Source organism: Mus caroli, unplaced genomic scaffold, assembly GCF_978045245.1.
Source record: "Mus caroli unplaced genomic scaffold, Mus_caroli_1 scaffold_7, whole genome shotgun sequence".
Classification (NCBI taxonomy): domain Eukaryota; kingdom Metazoa; phylum Chordata; class Mammalia; order Rodentia; family Muridae; genus Mus; species Mus caroli.
In genome coordinates this window covers 43970597-43985139 of record NW_028227262.1, presented here as the reverse complement: position 1 = coordinate 43985139, position 14543 = coordinate 43970597, and the positions used below count along the sequence as shown (strand labels likewise).

Below are 14543 nucleotides of genomic sequence, written 5' to 3'. Positions count from 1 at the left end.
AATTCCACCAGAGAACTCCTAAGCCTGATAAACAGCTTCGGTGAAGTAGCTGGATATAAAATTAACTCAAACAAATCAATGGCCTTTCTCTACACAAAGAATAAACAGGCTGAGAAAGAAATTAGGGAAACAACACCCTTCTCAATAGTCACAAATAATATAAAATATCTTGGCGTGACTCTAACTAAGGAAGTGAAAGATCTGTATAATAAAAACTTCAAGTCTCTGAAGAAAGAAATTCTAGAAGATCTCAGAAGATGGAAAGATCTCCCATGCTCATGGATTGGCAGGATCAACATTGTAAAAATGGCTATCTTGCCAAAAGCAATCTACAGATTCAATGCAATCCCCATCAAAATTCCAAATCAATTCTTCAACGAATTAGAAAGTGCAATCTGCAAATTCATCTGGAATAACAAAAAACCTAGGATAGCAAAAACTCTTCTCAAGGATAAAAGAACCTCTGGTGGAATCACCATGCTGGACCTAAAGCTCTACTACAGAGCAATTGTGATAAAAACTGCATGGTACTGGTATAGTGACAGACAAATAGACCAATGGAATAGAATTGAAAACCCAGAAATGAACCCACACACCTATGGTCACTTGATCTTCGACAAGGGAGCTAAAAACATCCAATGGAAGAAAGACAGCATTTTCAACAAATGGTGCTGGCACAACTGGTTGTTAACATGTAGAAGAATGCGAATCGTTCCATTCCTATCTCCTTGTACTAAGGTCAAGTCTAAGTGGATCAAGGAACTTCACATAAAACCAGAGACACTGAAACTTATAGAGGAGAAAGTGGGGAAAATCCTTGAAGATATGGGCACAGGGGAAAAATTCCTGAATAGAACAGTAATGGCTTGTGCTGTAAGATCGAGAATTGACAAGTGGGACCTCATGAAACTACAAAGCTTCTGCAAGGCTAAAGACACCATCAATAAGACAAAAAAACCACCAACAGATTGGGAAAGGATCTTCACCTATCCTAAATCAGATAAGGGACTAATATCCAATATATATAAAGAACTCAAGAAGGTGGACTCCAGAAAGTCAAATAACCCCATTAAAAAATGGGGCTCAGAACTGAACAAAGAATTCTCACCTGAGGAATACCGAATGGCAGAGATGCACCTGAAAAAATGTTCAACATCCTTAATCATCAGGGAAATGCAAATCAAAACAACCCTGAGATTCCACCTCACACCAGTCAGAATGGCTAAGATCAAAAATTCGGGTGACAGCAGATGCTGGCGAGGATGTGGAGAAAGAGGAACACTCCTCCATTGTTGGTGGGATTGCAAGCTTGTACAACCACTCTGGAAATCAGTCTGGCGGTTCCTCAGAAAATTGGACATAGTACTACCGGAGGATCCAGCAATACCTCTCCTGGGCATATATCCAGAAGATGTCCCAACCGGTAAAAAGGACACATGCTCCACTATGTTCATAGCAGCCCTATTTATAATAGCCAGAAGCTGGAAAGAACCCAGATGTCCCTCAACAGAGGAATGGATACAGAAATTATGGTACATTTACACAATGGAGTACTACTCAGCTATTAAAAAGAATGAATTTATGAAATTCCTAGCCAAATGGATGGACCTGGAGGGCATCATCTTGAGTGAAGTAACACAATCACAAAAGAACTCACACAATATGTATTCATTGATAAGTGGATATTAGCCCAAAACTTAGGATACCCAAGATATAAGATACAATTTGATAAACGCATGAAACTCAAGAAGAATGAAGACCAAAGTGTGGACACTGTGCACCTTCTTAGAATTGGGAACAAAACACCCAGGGAAGGAGTTACAGAGACAAAGTTCGTAGCTGTGATGAAAGGATGGACCATTTAGAGACTGCTGTATCCAGGGATCCGTCCCATAATCAGCTTCTAAACGCTGACACCATTGCATACCCTAGCAAGATTTTGCTGAAAGGACCCAAATATAGCTGTCTCTTGTGAGACGATGCCGGGGCCTAGCCAACACAGGAGTGGATGTTCACAGTCAGCTATTGGATGTATCACAGGGCTCCCAATGGAGAAGCTAGAGAAAGTACCCAAGGAGCTAAAGGGATCTGCAACCCTATTGTTGGAACAACATGATGTACTAACCAGAACCCTGGAGCTCTTGTCTCTAGCTGCATATGTATCGAAAGATGGCCTAGTTGGCCATCAATGGAAAGAGAGGCCCATTGGACTTGCAAACTTTATATGCCCCAATATAGGGGAATGCCAGGGCCAAAAGAATGGGAATGGGTGGGTAGGGAAGTGGGGGGCGCTATGGGGGACTTTTGGGATAGTATTGGAAATGTAATTGAGGAAAATATGTAATAAAAATATTAAAAAAAAAAAATATGACTTAAATAAGTAAAGCACATTTTGAATTCTTATTTTCTTGCAATAATTAGAAAAGTGTAAGCTACTGGTTACAAAGACAGTTTTCCAGTAGGTCCATCAACAAAGACATAATGAGTGTGGTTAGAGATTCTAATAGTGCTAAATGTTTATGTACCTCAGGTATTTGTGAATGAGAAGCATAAAGACAAACAATTTAACTTCTTATTTCTAATCTTTGTCAAGTTCTTCAGTAGATCCCTAATATTACATAAGAAACTTATGGGCAAGAATGTTTGGAATGAGAAAAGAATTATATTTTGATGCCTAAATGTCAGACTCAGTCCCAATTTTCTTGATAATAAAGCAAATGGCAGCAGTATTTCACACATTGTATTCTAGCAATACAATGTAAATATTTAACCTTCATGATGCCATTTCTGCTTACATTTGTTCTTATTTGTTTGTTACAATTCAGTAATTACCATATTAGACTTCGATTATTTAGAAGAGTGTATACTGGATTAAAGATCTTTCTTATTACAGAGTCCAAGGCTAGACAAGTTTATTTAGGGAAAATGGAAAACATTACAAGAGACTTAAAAATAAATAGTGGCAACACTGTCTTACAAATAATCCTAAGATGATTTTTTTCTGGAGTGAGAGTGTACTTCCTACATAGTAGTTTAAAAAAATAGAAAGGAAGAAAGAAAAAGGAAGGGAGGGAGGGAGGAAGGGAGGGAGGGAGGAAGGGAGGGAGGGAGGAAGGGAGGGAGGGAGGGAAAGAGAGAGAGAGAGTAAGAAAGAAAGAAGAAAGTAAGAAAGAAAAGGAGAGAGAGGGAGAAAGGAAGGAAGGAAGGAAGGAAGGAAGGAAGGAAGGAAGGAAGGAAGGAAGGAAGGGAGGGCAAGCTGAAAAGAAGACATTACTTTAAAAGTTTTGTTTGCTGTTCTAATCATGATCACAGCACCAAATGTATTCTAACTTATTCATTTTTTCTTCCAAAATATATTCTTATATTGGTTCTTCTGTGGAGAAAACAAGTTGTTTATATCCTTTTTGTTGTTATTGTTTTGCAACTTTAATATAGTAATGGAATCTCATGGGAGGAAATAAAAACTAATTTGTGTCAAGTCAAATTCAGTGGAATAGCTTTATAACCAAAAGCAGAATTAAAGTCAGAACCCAGGGAGGAGTGCTTGTATAGGTTCAAATCCCAGGAACCTATGAGATGATAATGGTGGATAAGTGATCCTTGCATTTGGAGAAGTGGGTCACCCAAAGCAAATGTTAGAAAAGCTTATCTTATATCGAGAATCTCTAGGAAAATCAGATAGCAGAGAACTTAACACCAAATGTCTTATTTGCAAAAGGAGAGTAGCACACAGTTATATTATTTCTACACATAATGCACTTTCTCTCAGACAAAAGAATTAGGGATACCAGTAATGAATTCTGTTACCAGGAGAAAGGAGATCCATTGATTAAATGGTAGTTTCTTTTAGAAATTAGACTCCATAAAATCTTAGGAGATGCTATTTTCTCTTCATACATTTCCCCAATTCATATTGTTAATGACTTCCTATGACCAAGCGGGGTAGATATTATGAAATTTCTATAATGGATGTACACAAGAATATACAGGACAAAAATGACAGAGCAGACAAGAGGACTTTTCAATGGAGGCAATAGCCTCCAATTTATTCTGCAAAGTGAACAGCAGACAAACTTAGAATGTTGATTTCAATGGTTCCCTTCAGTGATCTGGGAATAGGATAAGATGTGGTGCCTGTAAGAAGAGCTTAAAGCAGAGACCTGACTGGTTAGACATTATACTCAAACGCTTGCACAGATGTGCATAATTAGGGCAGCAAATAGAATCTTCTAGCCAAACTGTCCAGGCTGGTCTCAACTACTTAACTGTGAAAGTTATTTTCCAGGAAAAGGATCAGATTCTGGTTCAAATTCATCACATCTTCTAGAACTGATGTGCTCATTCATATTCTTGAAAATATTCATTCAACACACATTTTCTAGTTTGTATCATAGAAAAATTCATTCGGATATGTAGTACTATCGGTAAAGTATGTCTGACAAGGACGTGCATGAAGTACAACTATTTCTCCTTTTATTTTAGCATGTTAATTAAGACAAAGCCCACACCCAGGGCTGAACTCCTGTTCTATATGCACAGTTTAATAATAATTGTACCATAGTGATTAGAATGATTATGGGGCTACTGTGAAGAATTCATTTGCTGCAGCTAAGCCAACAACTTTGAATTTGTGTTGAAAAACAATTACTGCACTTAATTAGGAGCATGTAATGATGACAGCAGTTATTTCAGTGATTGATTCCAAAATTAAAGAGAGCTGGCAAACTAAGTGTGGTATACCCTTCTCTTGGAAATGATAGAGAACACAGAGGTCTGAGACCATGCCCTGTAAGCAAATTATAAAAGACAGGTTTACAAGGAGAGCCAGGCCTCCCTATCTTTAGACAGGCCATAGGGAAGAGAAATTTCCTGCTTTCTCTCTCCTAAGAGCTCAGAATCAGTATGTACAAACTACTATTTGAAAAATGGGGAAAACCCAAGCTGAATGGATGAATTTTTGATGACTGATAAATTCATTTTATTAAAACAATGTGTCATAAACAGAACATGGGTAAATCATTTTAAATTTGACAGAATTGCTCAAATCCTCTGGTTGATTTGATATATGAACCATAATTTCATATCTTTAAGAATGTGGGAGAATTACCTAATGCTGTAGTTCTTTTCTATTTTAGTAGATATTAGTCAGATTTTCTCCAATGAATCTTTAACAATGTCATCCCCAAATCAATAACATTCAAAATAACTTTTCAGAATACCATTCCTTTCTCACAATTACTCACCCTACCAAAATATCTGTAATATAATTTCACCATGAATAGAAGAATCAGAGGAAGACAGCCATATACAGTAAACATGGTTTGAAGAAGCATTTGGGGTTGGGCTCAAGACAAAGGACACTCATGCAGTACTTTTCAACCTATGGGTCGCAACCCCTTTAGAAATCAGATGACCCTGTCATATGGATCCCTAAGATCATTGGAAAACACAGATATATTCATTACAATTCATAACTAATTAGAGTTATGAAGTAGCATCAAAAATAATTTCATTCTTTGGGGTCACCACACCACTAGGGACTGTATTAAAGAATTGAAACATTAGAAAAGTTAATAAACACTACCCTAAAGCCTAGAGACTGTTGGAGAAGCAGAAGGTCTCTCACAGCTTCCACTTGCCCTTCTGTTCTTAAGTTAAGGACAAATTTTTCTTTCAGAGCTCACTTCCAGAGACTCTAAGCAAAAGGACTTACCATTTCCCAGAGTCATGTCATCAATGAGAGCATGAACAGCCCATACTTGTTAAGTTTTCACAGATTGTGAGCATCATTTCTTGCTTGCTCTCGGTTTTATCCTGATAAATGGAGACCATTACTTATACACAGTATTAAATATATAGACCTGTCTGTTTTGGGAGTTTTGTTTCTGTAAACGTCAGAAACATGTAAAAGCTAGAGAGAATGTCTGTATATGTTGTAATCTATCTTCTGTTATAGACCCTCAGGCATGTGCATGACAATGATGGAGGGGAAGTTTTGTTTTTTTCTTCCTGTATTTTTTTCTACCTGGAAAATGCTAAATGTGATTCATTATATTAAATACATTTTCCCATAAATGCTTTACATGACTACATACAACTTTCAACTTTGAGATAAACTTCCTTAATGTGCAATGTATATAGTTTAAGATATGAGGTTGGAAGGTGTCTGATGAGAGAAATAACTATCTTAAGAGGTGTTGGTTGCATATTCACTGATCTCGAAGTGACCAAATGCAGTCTTAGTGAGCTGTGTGTGCTTCCTTCTAATTACTGTTAATGCCCATATTTATAGAAATAACTCAGGCACTAAAGGAATGTTGACTAATATCTAAGCTGAGAGAACTTGGCTTCTTGAAAAAATTCTCAAGTTGTATTTGTTTTGCTAGCATATAATTTTAGGTTGGCATTCTTAACTGCTATTGAAATATTTTCAACGTGATTAATTTTCCAAGTGGCAGACTCACAAAGACAATCACATTTTGAAAGTGTCGTGTTCTTATGTTTTGTTATCGGCCTTGAAAGGGGTTTTTGTCAGACCTTTGCTGGCATTTTTGGTGCTGGGTGCAAAGTTGTTTTCTGGGGTTTCTCTCTCTAAATCATTTTTGACATTTAGGTTTTGCAGCGTTAGTTGTGGTTATTCAGGTATGGCATACATTATTTGAAAGTCTCCAAAAAATAGATGTCAGAATTATTGACTGATGTCAAATTTTTATTTCTCATGTTCAGTGTTCTGTTGCCTTTCTGGTTTCATGGAAGTGAATGTTTGAAACTTATAAAGGATAGAGACCTTCCAAACAACCTACCAATTTGTATTTCTAGCTCCAAAACAGCTGTATATGCCAGGCCTTATGGCAAAGGCCTGTAATCTCAGCTTGTGTGAGAGAAATACAATAGGATTGCAAGCTAAACGCCAGTCAGGGCTTTAGAATGTGTTTGGAGTAAGATCAGTAATTTGGAACATGTCTCAAAATTGATATGAATCTGATGTAGCTGTCTCCTGAGAGGCTCTGCCAGAGCTGGTCCAATACAGATGTTTAGGTACACAGCCAAACATTGGACTCAATGAGGAAGGTAGGGCAAGGACTATAGGAGATGAAAGGGTCTGCAATCTCATAGGAAGAACAACAATATCAACCAAACAGACCCGCAAAAGCACATGGACTAAACCATCAACCACAGAGTACCTAGGGGGTACTGGATATGTAGCAGAGGATTTTCTCACCTGGCAAAACTGGGAGGGGAGCCCCTTGGTCCTGTGGAGGCTTGATAATCCAGGATAGGGGAATGAATGCTAGGCCGCTGAAGCAGGAGTGGGTAGGCAGGTGGGGGAGTACCCTCACAGAGGCAGGGGGAGTGAGGAAGGGGATAGCAGGTTTGTGGAGGGGAAACTTGGAAGGGAGATAGCATTTGAAATGTAAATGAATAAAATAGTCAATATAAATAAATACATAAATAAATAGATAAATAAAATCAAACAAGCAAGGCTGTAGATGTAATCCAGTGTTACAGAACCTAGATAGAGTGTGTGAGGTCCTAGGGCTAAGCCCCAGTACCACAAACAACAGCATGGTCTTTGTCCTTAATGAAGCCACTGAGATCATCCCACAGGTAATCATGTATTTTGTTTTTGACTGTTTATTTTATTCCTACAGGAATTTAAAGAGTATGATTTTTATGATAAATAGCATTTAGTTCTTTATATTATATATGTAACTTCATTTCTCTTTTTATTCTTGAAGGTGGAAACAGAACGGTACAGATATTGACTTCGGCATGACTTATCACTATAGGTTGGATGGAGGCAGTTTGGCCATCAGTAGCCCCAGAACAGATCAAGATATTGGCATATACCAGTGTCTGGCCACCAATCCTGTGGGCACCATTCTGAGTAGAAAAGCCAAGCTACAGTTTGCATGTAAGTGTGTATGGAAATCCATATTCAATATGTCCTGGAAAACAGTCTGGTGATGTATCTATGTTGGGTCAAAGGGTCAACGTTCTCAGTAACATCCTCGTTGAAATCAAGTGGAATTTTATGTGTACAAAATGTTCTGACTCTGCATTTTATAAATCTGTGTTCCTGAGGATAATAGAAATCTTTTTGTTTAGGAGAGCATTTTTATATATTGTGAAGTATTCTTGGAACCATCTCTAAAAGTGCCACATATCAATATAAAGATGCATGCATATAATATTGCTGCTCCTTCTTCCTTCCTTCCTTCGTTCCTTCGTTCCTTCCTTCCTTCGTTCCTTCCTTCCTTCCTTCCTTCCTCCCTCCCTCCCTCCCTCCCTCCCTCCTTCCTTCCTTCCTTCCACCCTCCCTCTCTAGCTCTCTCCTCCCCTCCCTCCTCTCTCTCACTCTCTTTCTTTCTTTCTTTTGAGCAAGGTATTAGTGTGAACAACACAGAAAAGAAATCCAGGGCAGTGGTGTCATGTGGGACAGGCTGATGTTGCTCTAGAAGCAGCAATCACACACACCCTCAGTGAGATGGAGGTGGAAATAAAGTGGTTGCCACAGGCAGGCTTTATATTAACTGTAACAATGTCCAGCTGCATCACATAAATGTCATCCAAGTAATTACCTTTGTGACATTTGGGGACATTAGCAGATGAACAATAGATACTGTGTCTTATATCCTTTATATACAGTGTTTCTAGGGACTAAAATGTTTCCTATTGGATTCAGTGAAAGCCTTGTTTGAGAGTAATTATGTCTCACAACGAGGACAAAGTAGAAGGCTTGCATTTCCCCCTTGTATATAACTCCCTGCACTTAGATAAGTCAGGGACCTAGAATATTAGCTGCTTCCTTCTGGGAGCTCATGGTAATGTCTGTGTGGTCTATAGTTTTCATAAAACAAATTTAAAGATGTTAAGAAATATGTGTCCTATCTCATTCTGGATAATAGAACTTTAGTCACCTGCAGATACATGAATTAATAATTGGGTCAATTTCTCATTGTTCTTTGGTTCCAAGTTTATCCTGCACCAGAGACCTCATGGTCTACACAGGGTGCAGGGAATTCAGTGTTTGGGAAATAGCCCTGCTTTTGGATGCATATAAATCAATTGTCATTGCAGTTGATTTCTGCATTGGAGAATCACTTGAAAATATATCAGTGAGAAAAGTAGAGACACATCCTACAGGAATGTGCAGTTATTAAAGAGACTAACAATCCCTCTTGGAATCAGATTATACACTGACAAATTCAAAAGGGAATGCTATACAGAACATAGTATTTAATTGTAATGCTTCTGAGTTTCTATTGCATTTTCTATCAAATATCCGGCCTTTGCATAATGGCATAGGCTTACAATGCCACTACTTGGGTGCTGCTACTATCTCAAAAAAAAGAAAAAAAAAAAGACAAACACATAAACTAAGTAAATCCCAAATGTCTACATCAATATATATTTTATATAGTGACATATTTCTTCTTCTTAATAGCTTGCACTCTATAAAGTGCTTCTAATTATCTCTATGGTTTTGAATGACCTTTTTTTTTTTTAATTTGGCTAAAAGAAATACTTGCATCTAAAATTTTTTCAAGCTAAACTCTAATTTAATATTGCCAAAACGGAAAAGTATAGGTTAAATTAAAAATAAGTTAATTTATTTTTACCTGCATGAGAGGGAGGTTATAGGTCTTCATTATTTATTTCCCTTCTCAGGTCTAAAATTCATGCCTCCTGTGCTTGTCACACAAAGTTGCAGATTTGACTTCAAGCCCCTACACCCATATAAAAAAGCAGAGTGTCATGACCATGCTACAATCTCTGCACTGGGGTGTGGAAATAAGACAATTTGTGAGGCTTATTAGCCAGGTCATCTAGCCCATTTGGTCAGCTCCATCCATATTCAGTAATAATATGAAAAATAATTTGGGAAATAATTGAAGAGGAAACTTGAAGTCACCCTCCAGCCTTCATAAACATGTGTACACACCTGAGCACTATATGAACAAACATATAGTTTCACACAATCCATGCATAAAATAGGTCTGCTTATACCAGTAATTGATCTTTATGCTAAAACACAAGTGATCTTATGTATTAAAACTGACATTTTGAAAAGCAAGAAAGAGCCCAAACTTTTCGCCTTCCTGTATAGCACTTATACTGATGCTGTGTCTGAAAAGCTTCATAGTATATTCAGCTAAAGATCTGTTAGAGTATTACAGAGAAAAAGCATTCTAGATGTATGCTGTCCAAATGGAAAGTTCCTGAACTTCATGACCTGTATTGTAACTCTGGAATACTTCACTATCTCCTTTTAAAATTAGCAATGGCTGTTTGACTAAAAATGTCTTTGGCAGAATAATGATGCAAGTCAAATCCTGAAGTCTCAGATGCAGTCAAACCAAACTTATCTTTTATGCCGATCAAATATCCAACAGAATGTAGTTGAATCACTTTTACAATAACCTCTGTTGATTGAAATTCCTACTACCACTCTCTATATAAGTCAATAGCAGGGATTAATTGGAATAAGAATGTAAGGGCCTTCATTCATATATATATATATATATATATATATATATATATATATATATATATATATACATATATATATTTACATATTTCTAATTGCTACTATTTCACAATTTCATGGATAAATTTCATAGATAGAAATCTCTTGTTTATATCCCAAGCTTTCTTCTTATTTTCGCAAAGTTTATATAGCATTCTTATTTGCATGTGTCAATTAAATAATATAATGGCCATTGATTTGAGATTCATGCATATGTATACGATACATTTTGATCATATTTACTTCTCCATTCCACTATTTTGTCCTCCCATACTCCTGTTGATCCCTTTTCAGTCCCAACTAATCCCCTGTCTGCTTTAAAATCTTTGTTTATAGCATAACGGCTTTCATTATGGTTGCTTACACAAGCATAAAGGAGGAGTTATTTATAGACACATGGGCAACTTACTAGGAATTATGCAACTGATTCAATCATTTCCACCCACCAATTGCCTATAAATCCACAGGGAATGGTGGTTTAGTGACAAAATTTTAATGTGTCCCATAGTGTCCACATCTTGCATAGGAAATCATGACTCATAAGAGTTCAAGAGTTCAGAAGACATACATCCAAAAGTTCTGTAGCCATAATACAGCATTGCACAATTCTCCAACTCTTTCTCTAGCTCTCTCATTGTACTTGGCCCCTATCCTATGATGTACCCTGTGCCTTTCCGGAGGGGGATACAGGGGAGTCATATATGGCTGAGAATTCAACAGTCACTTAATTCTCAACACTTTACTAGTTATGAGATTTTACACTAATCACTGCCCACTGCAGAAAGTATGTCCAAGAAATATGGCAGACATACATATCTATTGGTATAAAGATGATTAATTTAAAGAAACTTTAACAGATCCATCATGTCAATTTATCAAAACAACAGCAGGGTCTTTCCCACAATGGCCTATGACCTCTTCAGCTACAGTGGCTTTTGACTCGATTTACAATACCAATTATAAATTCTTCCCTATGTAGTAAATCTCCATTCCTATTAGTTAGTGAGCGATAATCACTACCTCAGGCCTAGCATTATTGGACCAGTAAGCACAGGTTGCCTGGTCATTCATTAGCATTGCACATACAGCCCACTCTGTGGGGCCTTGTGTGATAGGGTATTACCATCTAGTCCTTGCTTTCTATATATACTTTTTATATTTAATGTTTGTATTGAATTGGCCAATAATAATAAAGTCAGATATTACTGTCAATCTTATTTTATAGAGTAGATGCTTTAAAGCCTAATCAGATTGCTGCTTTTCTCAGGATATATTGTTGATAAACACATTTTAATTATATTTACTTAGAAAAACCAGAGCTTTATAAAGTGAATGCTTTTGATGTTTAATAATAAAGACCCTTTTAGAACACTGTCTAGATAAGACATGGGAACCAGTCACTTTCTTCAGTCAGTTTGAAATGATGTGTTTTTTTTTTTTTTCCTAAATGAACACTGTAGGCATAAGATTCACAATAACCTTGGGATTGGGATTGGGATGCCTAACCTACATGTCAATTTATGAAAACACATCCAGCCCCAGCCGGCTTCCCTGCCTGTGCCATAGGTTCTCCAGATCTCTCCAGAGAGTGAGATGAAATCTGGTTGACAACAGATTCATTTGCCCTTGCTCTATTCTTCCCATTTCTTCCTTCTTCTGTGATCTTCACCTCAATTCATCTCTTTTATTTTTTTATTAGATTTTTTTTATTTACATTTCAAATGCTATCCCGAAAGTTCCCTATACCATCTTCCTGCCCTGCTCCCCTACCCACCCACTCCCACTTCTTGGCCCTGGCGTTCACCTATACTGGGGCATATCAAGTTTGGGAAGAGAGGCCATTTGGTATTGCAAAATTCATCTCTTTTAAAAATTGAATTGACTTTCCTTTTCTCAAAATTACTTTTTGAGAGTGTCATTATTAATTTCCAAAATTATTTTTGTCAGAACAGTTAAATCTAAACAGTCAAGCTACTAAGAAGGTGAGCCCTAACCATGTGCAGTTTTATTTTTCTTTATTCTAAATATTTATTTATTTATTTATATTTTGAGAAATTTATACTGGAGACACAATTAATCTTATTCATGTAAATCTCTGCCTGTTGGATCACACTTTTAGGGAACCCTAACCAAGGCAGAAATCATTCCTGTTTTTCTTTCGACTTTTGCTCTTACATTTCAACATTTGTCCAAAAGCCCTGCTTATACAAATTTCTCTAAGTTAAATAAAGTTATATGTCAAGAAAATATGTTTGAACTTGGGATGATTTCAATTGTCTTTTTGGAGTTTTTATAGCATTGCTTTTGTCTTCAAATACAATAGATTTATGAGCCCTCTTGCTGCATCTAACTTCTCAGCGTAACCTTTTGCAGGTATATATAAGGTAACTGATTACTTTTGTGTATAACTTTTATCTTGGTATTGGAATTCTGATGATACATCCGAACTTTTTATTAGATATGCCTATAATTCCCTATCCTATGATTCATCTCAGCATGACTTTTTCCTGGTAATGTGGCCTATGTGTAAAAAAAAAAAAACAAAAAAAAAAAACCTGTTATGAAATAGGTCAAATGTGTCTTAGCCATTAACAAGCCTTTTACATCTGATCACAAAAGTTCCTGGCAAATGATAGCATTCTGGTCTATCATGTACTCAGGCATATTCTGATTTAACTCCACCCCCAAACCACCGAAAACTAACTGAAAAGGAAATTTCATATCTTATCACCTCTTGTCCTTCATTTTAGAATTCCTGAGTGATAGATCCAGGTTACATCTTTAATTCCCTTGTAGATGCTTTGAGTTTTCTTTCATTGGGTGGGAAAGGCTGCATGTGGGTTTCCTGTTTTTCATGTGTATGTTAGTGAATTCCTCTGTAGCATTTCTGTGGAGCACTGTAATCTAACTCTTCTACATAAATGTTGTCCCTGAGAAACTGAGATAGGTATGTGGGAAGAAACCTATAATTTTGCTAAGCTATATTTGGGAGGCCTTTAGTATGTAGAACTCTGATCATGAAAACACTAAACATGAAAGTCATAGATAAAACTTTTTGATTCTCTGTGTTTTATATTTAATTATGGATGAAATTTCAAATTCATTTTCTTTATTAGTGCAGAATGGAAGGCAGCTTGTCAAGTCTTATTGACTGTGCATTTATACATCTGTCCACTACCTAGACATAGTTAAACATGGAGTTAGGTTCCAAAGATAAATGGTAGAATTAACTGAGGCAGGTACCTCCTATTTTAACAAAGCAAACAAATGGTTCCTTAAGTCAAGTTCTAACATTAAAATAAAGTAAATTGTCTGTACATAGTACGTAATTTTGAAACTTTTTAATATAAGCTATTTTGGTCCTAATAGTAAAGTCTCTGTTAGGATCAAATTTCTTGTTTTAGGTAGGTAGACAAAAAAAAATGTTTTGCCTTAAATTACAAAAATAACGAGTGTCATGATCAATTTTCAAACTCAGAGAGCAGAATATAAGATTCCCTCCTCCTACCTTCAGCATTTCCTTAAAATTTTTATATGAGGAAATAAGAGGTAGACTATGGAAACTGACCAATATCCTGAGGAGAAAGGAAAGACGTTTGGAGAAAGAACAAAGAATGCCATCACATCCAAAGGAGGTGTGGTTTAATTTTACCATTAAGATAAAAGATTTGTTTTCAATACAGAAACTAAATAAAGTGTGAACAGTACCACTCACTGTAGAAGAGGCAAGGAGGGACAGAAGTGGCTGAGTATGTTAAAGAGACAGAAGGCTGGCATGAGGAAATGATTGCTTTTCTGGGTTGAGGCTAAAATAAAATTTGGATCCTCTTTATGAAAAGATAATTTAATTAGACTGGGATTCTGAAGAAACTTGGGAAAGTCAAATACAATGCAGTGGTACATAGGCATCAAGGCAAACTGCCTGGTCAGTAAGGTCACTATGCATTCAATATGACATTATGCACAGTTTTAATTCATATGCAAGTTTCACATAAGGTTGATAGAGGACTAG

The 14543-nt window shown here is 36.6% G+C and overlaps 1 protein-coding gene across 3 annotated transcripts in view; it reads left to right on the top strand.

Moving 5' to 3' along the window:
• LOC110295968 (contactin-6) overlaps positions 1–14543 on the top strand; it is a 370702-nt gene that overhangs the window by 160507 nt on the left and 195652 nt on the right. For all 3 annotated transcript variants that reach the window (XM_021164390.3, XM_021164391.3, XM_085840204.1), the window contains exon 4: positions 7740–7915. In XM_021164390.3, the coding sequence (XP_021020049.1) occupies positions 7740–7915 (176 nt within the window). The remainder of the gene's footprint in view (positions 1–7739; positions 7916–14543) is intronic.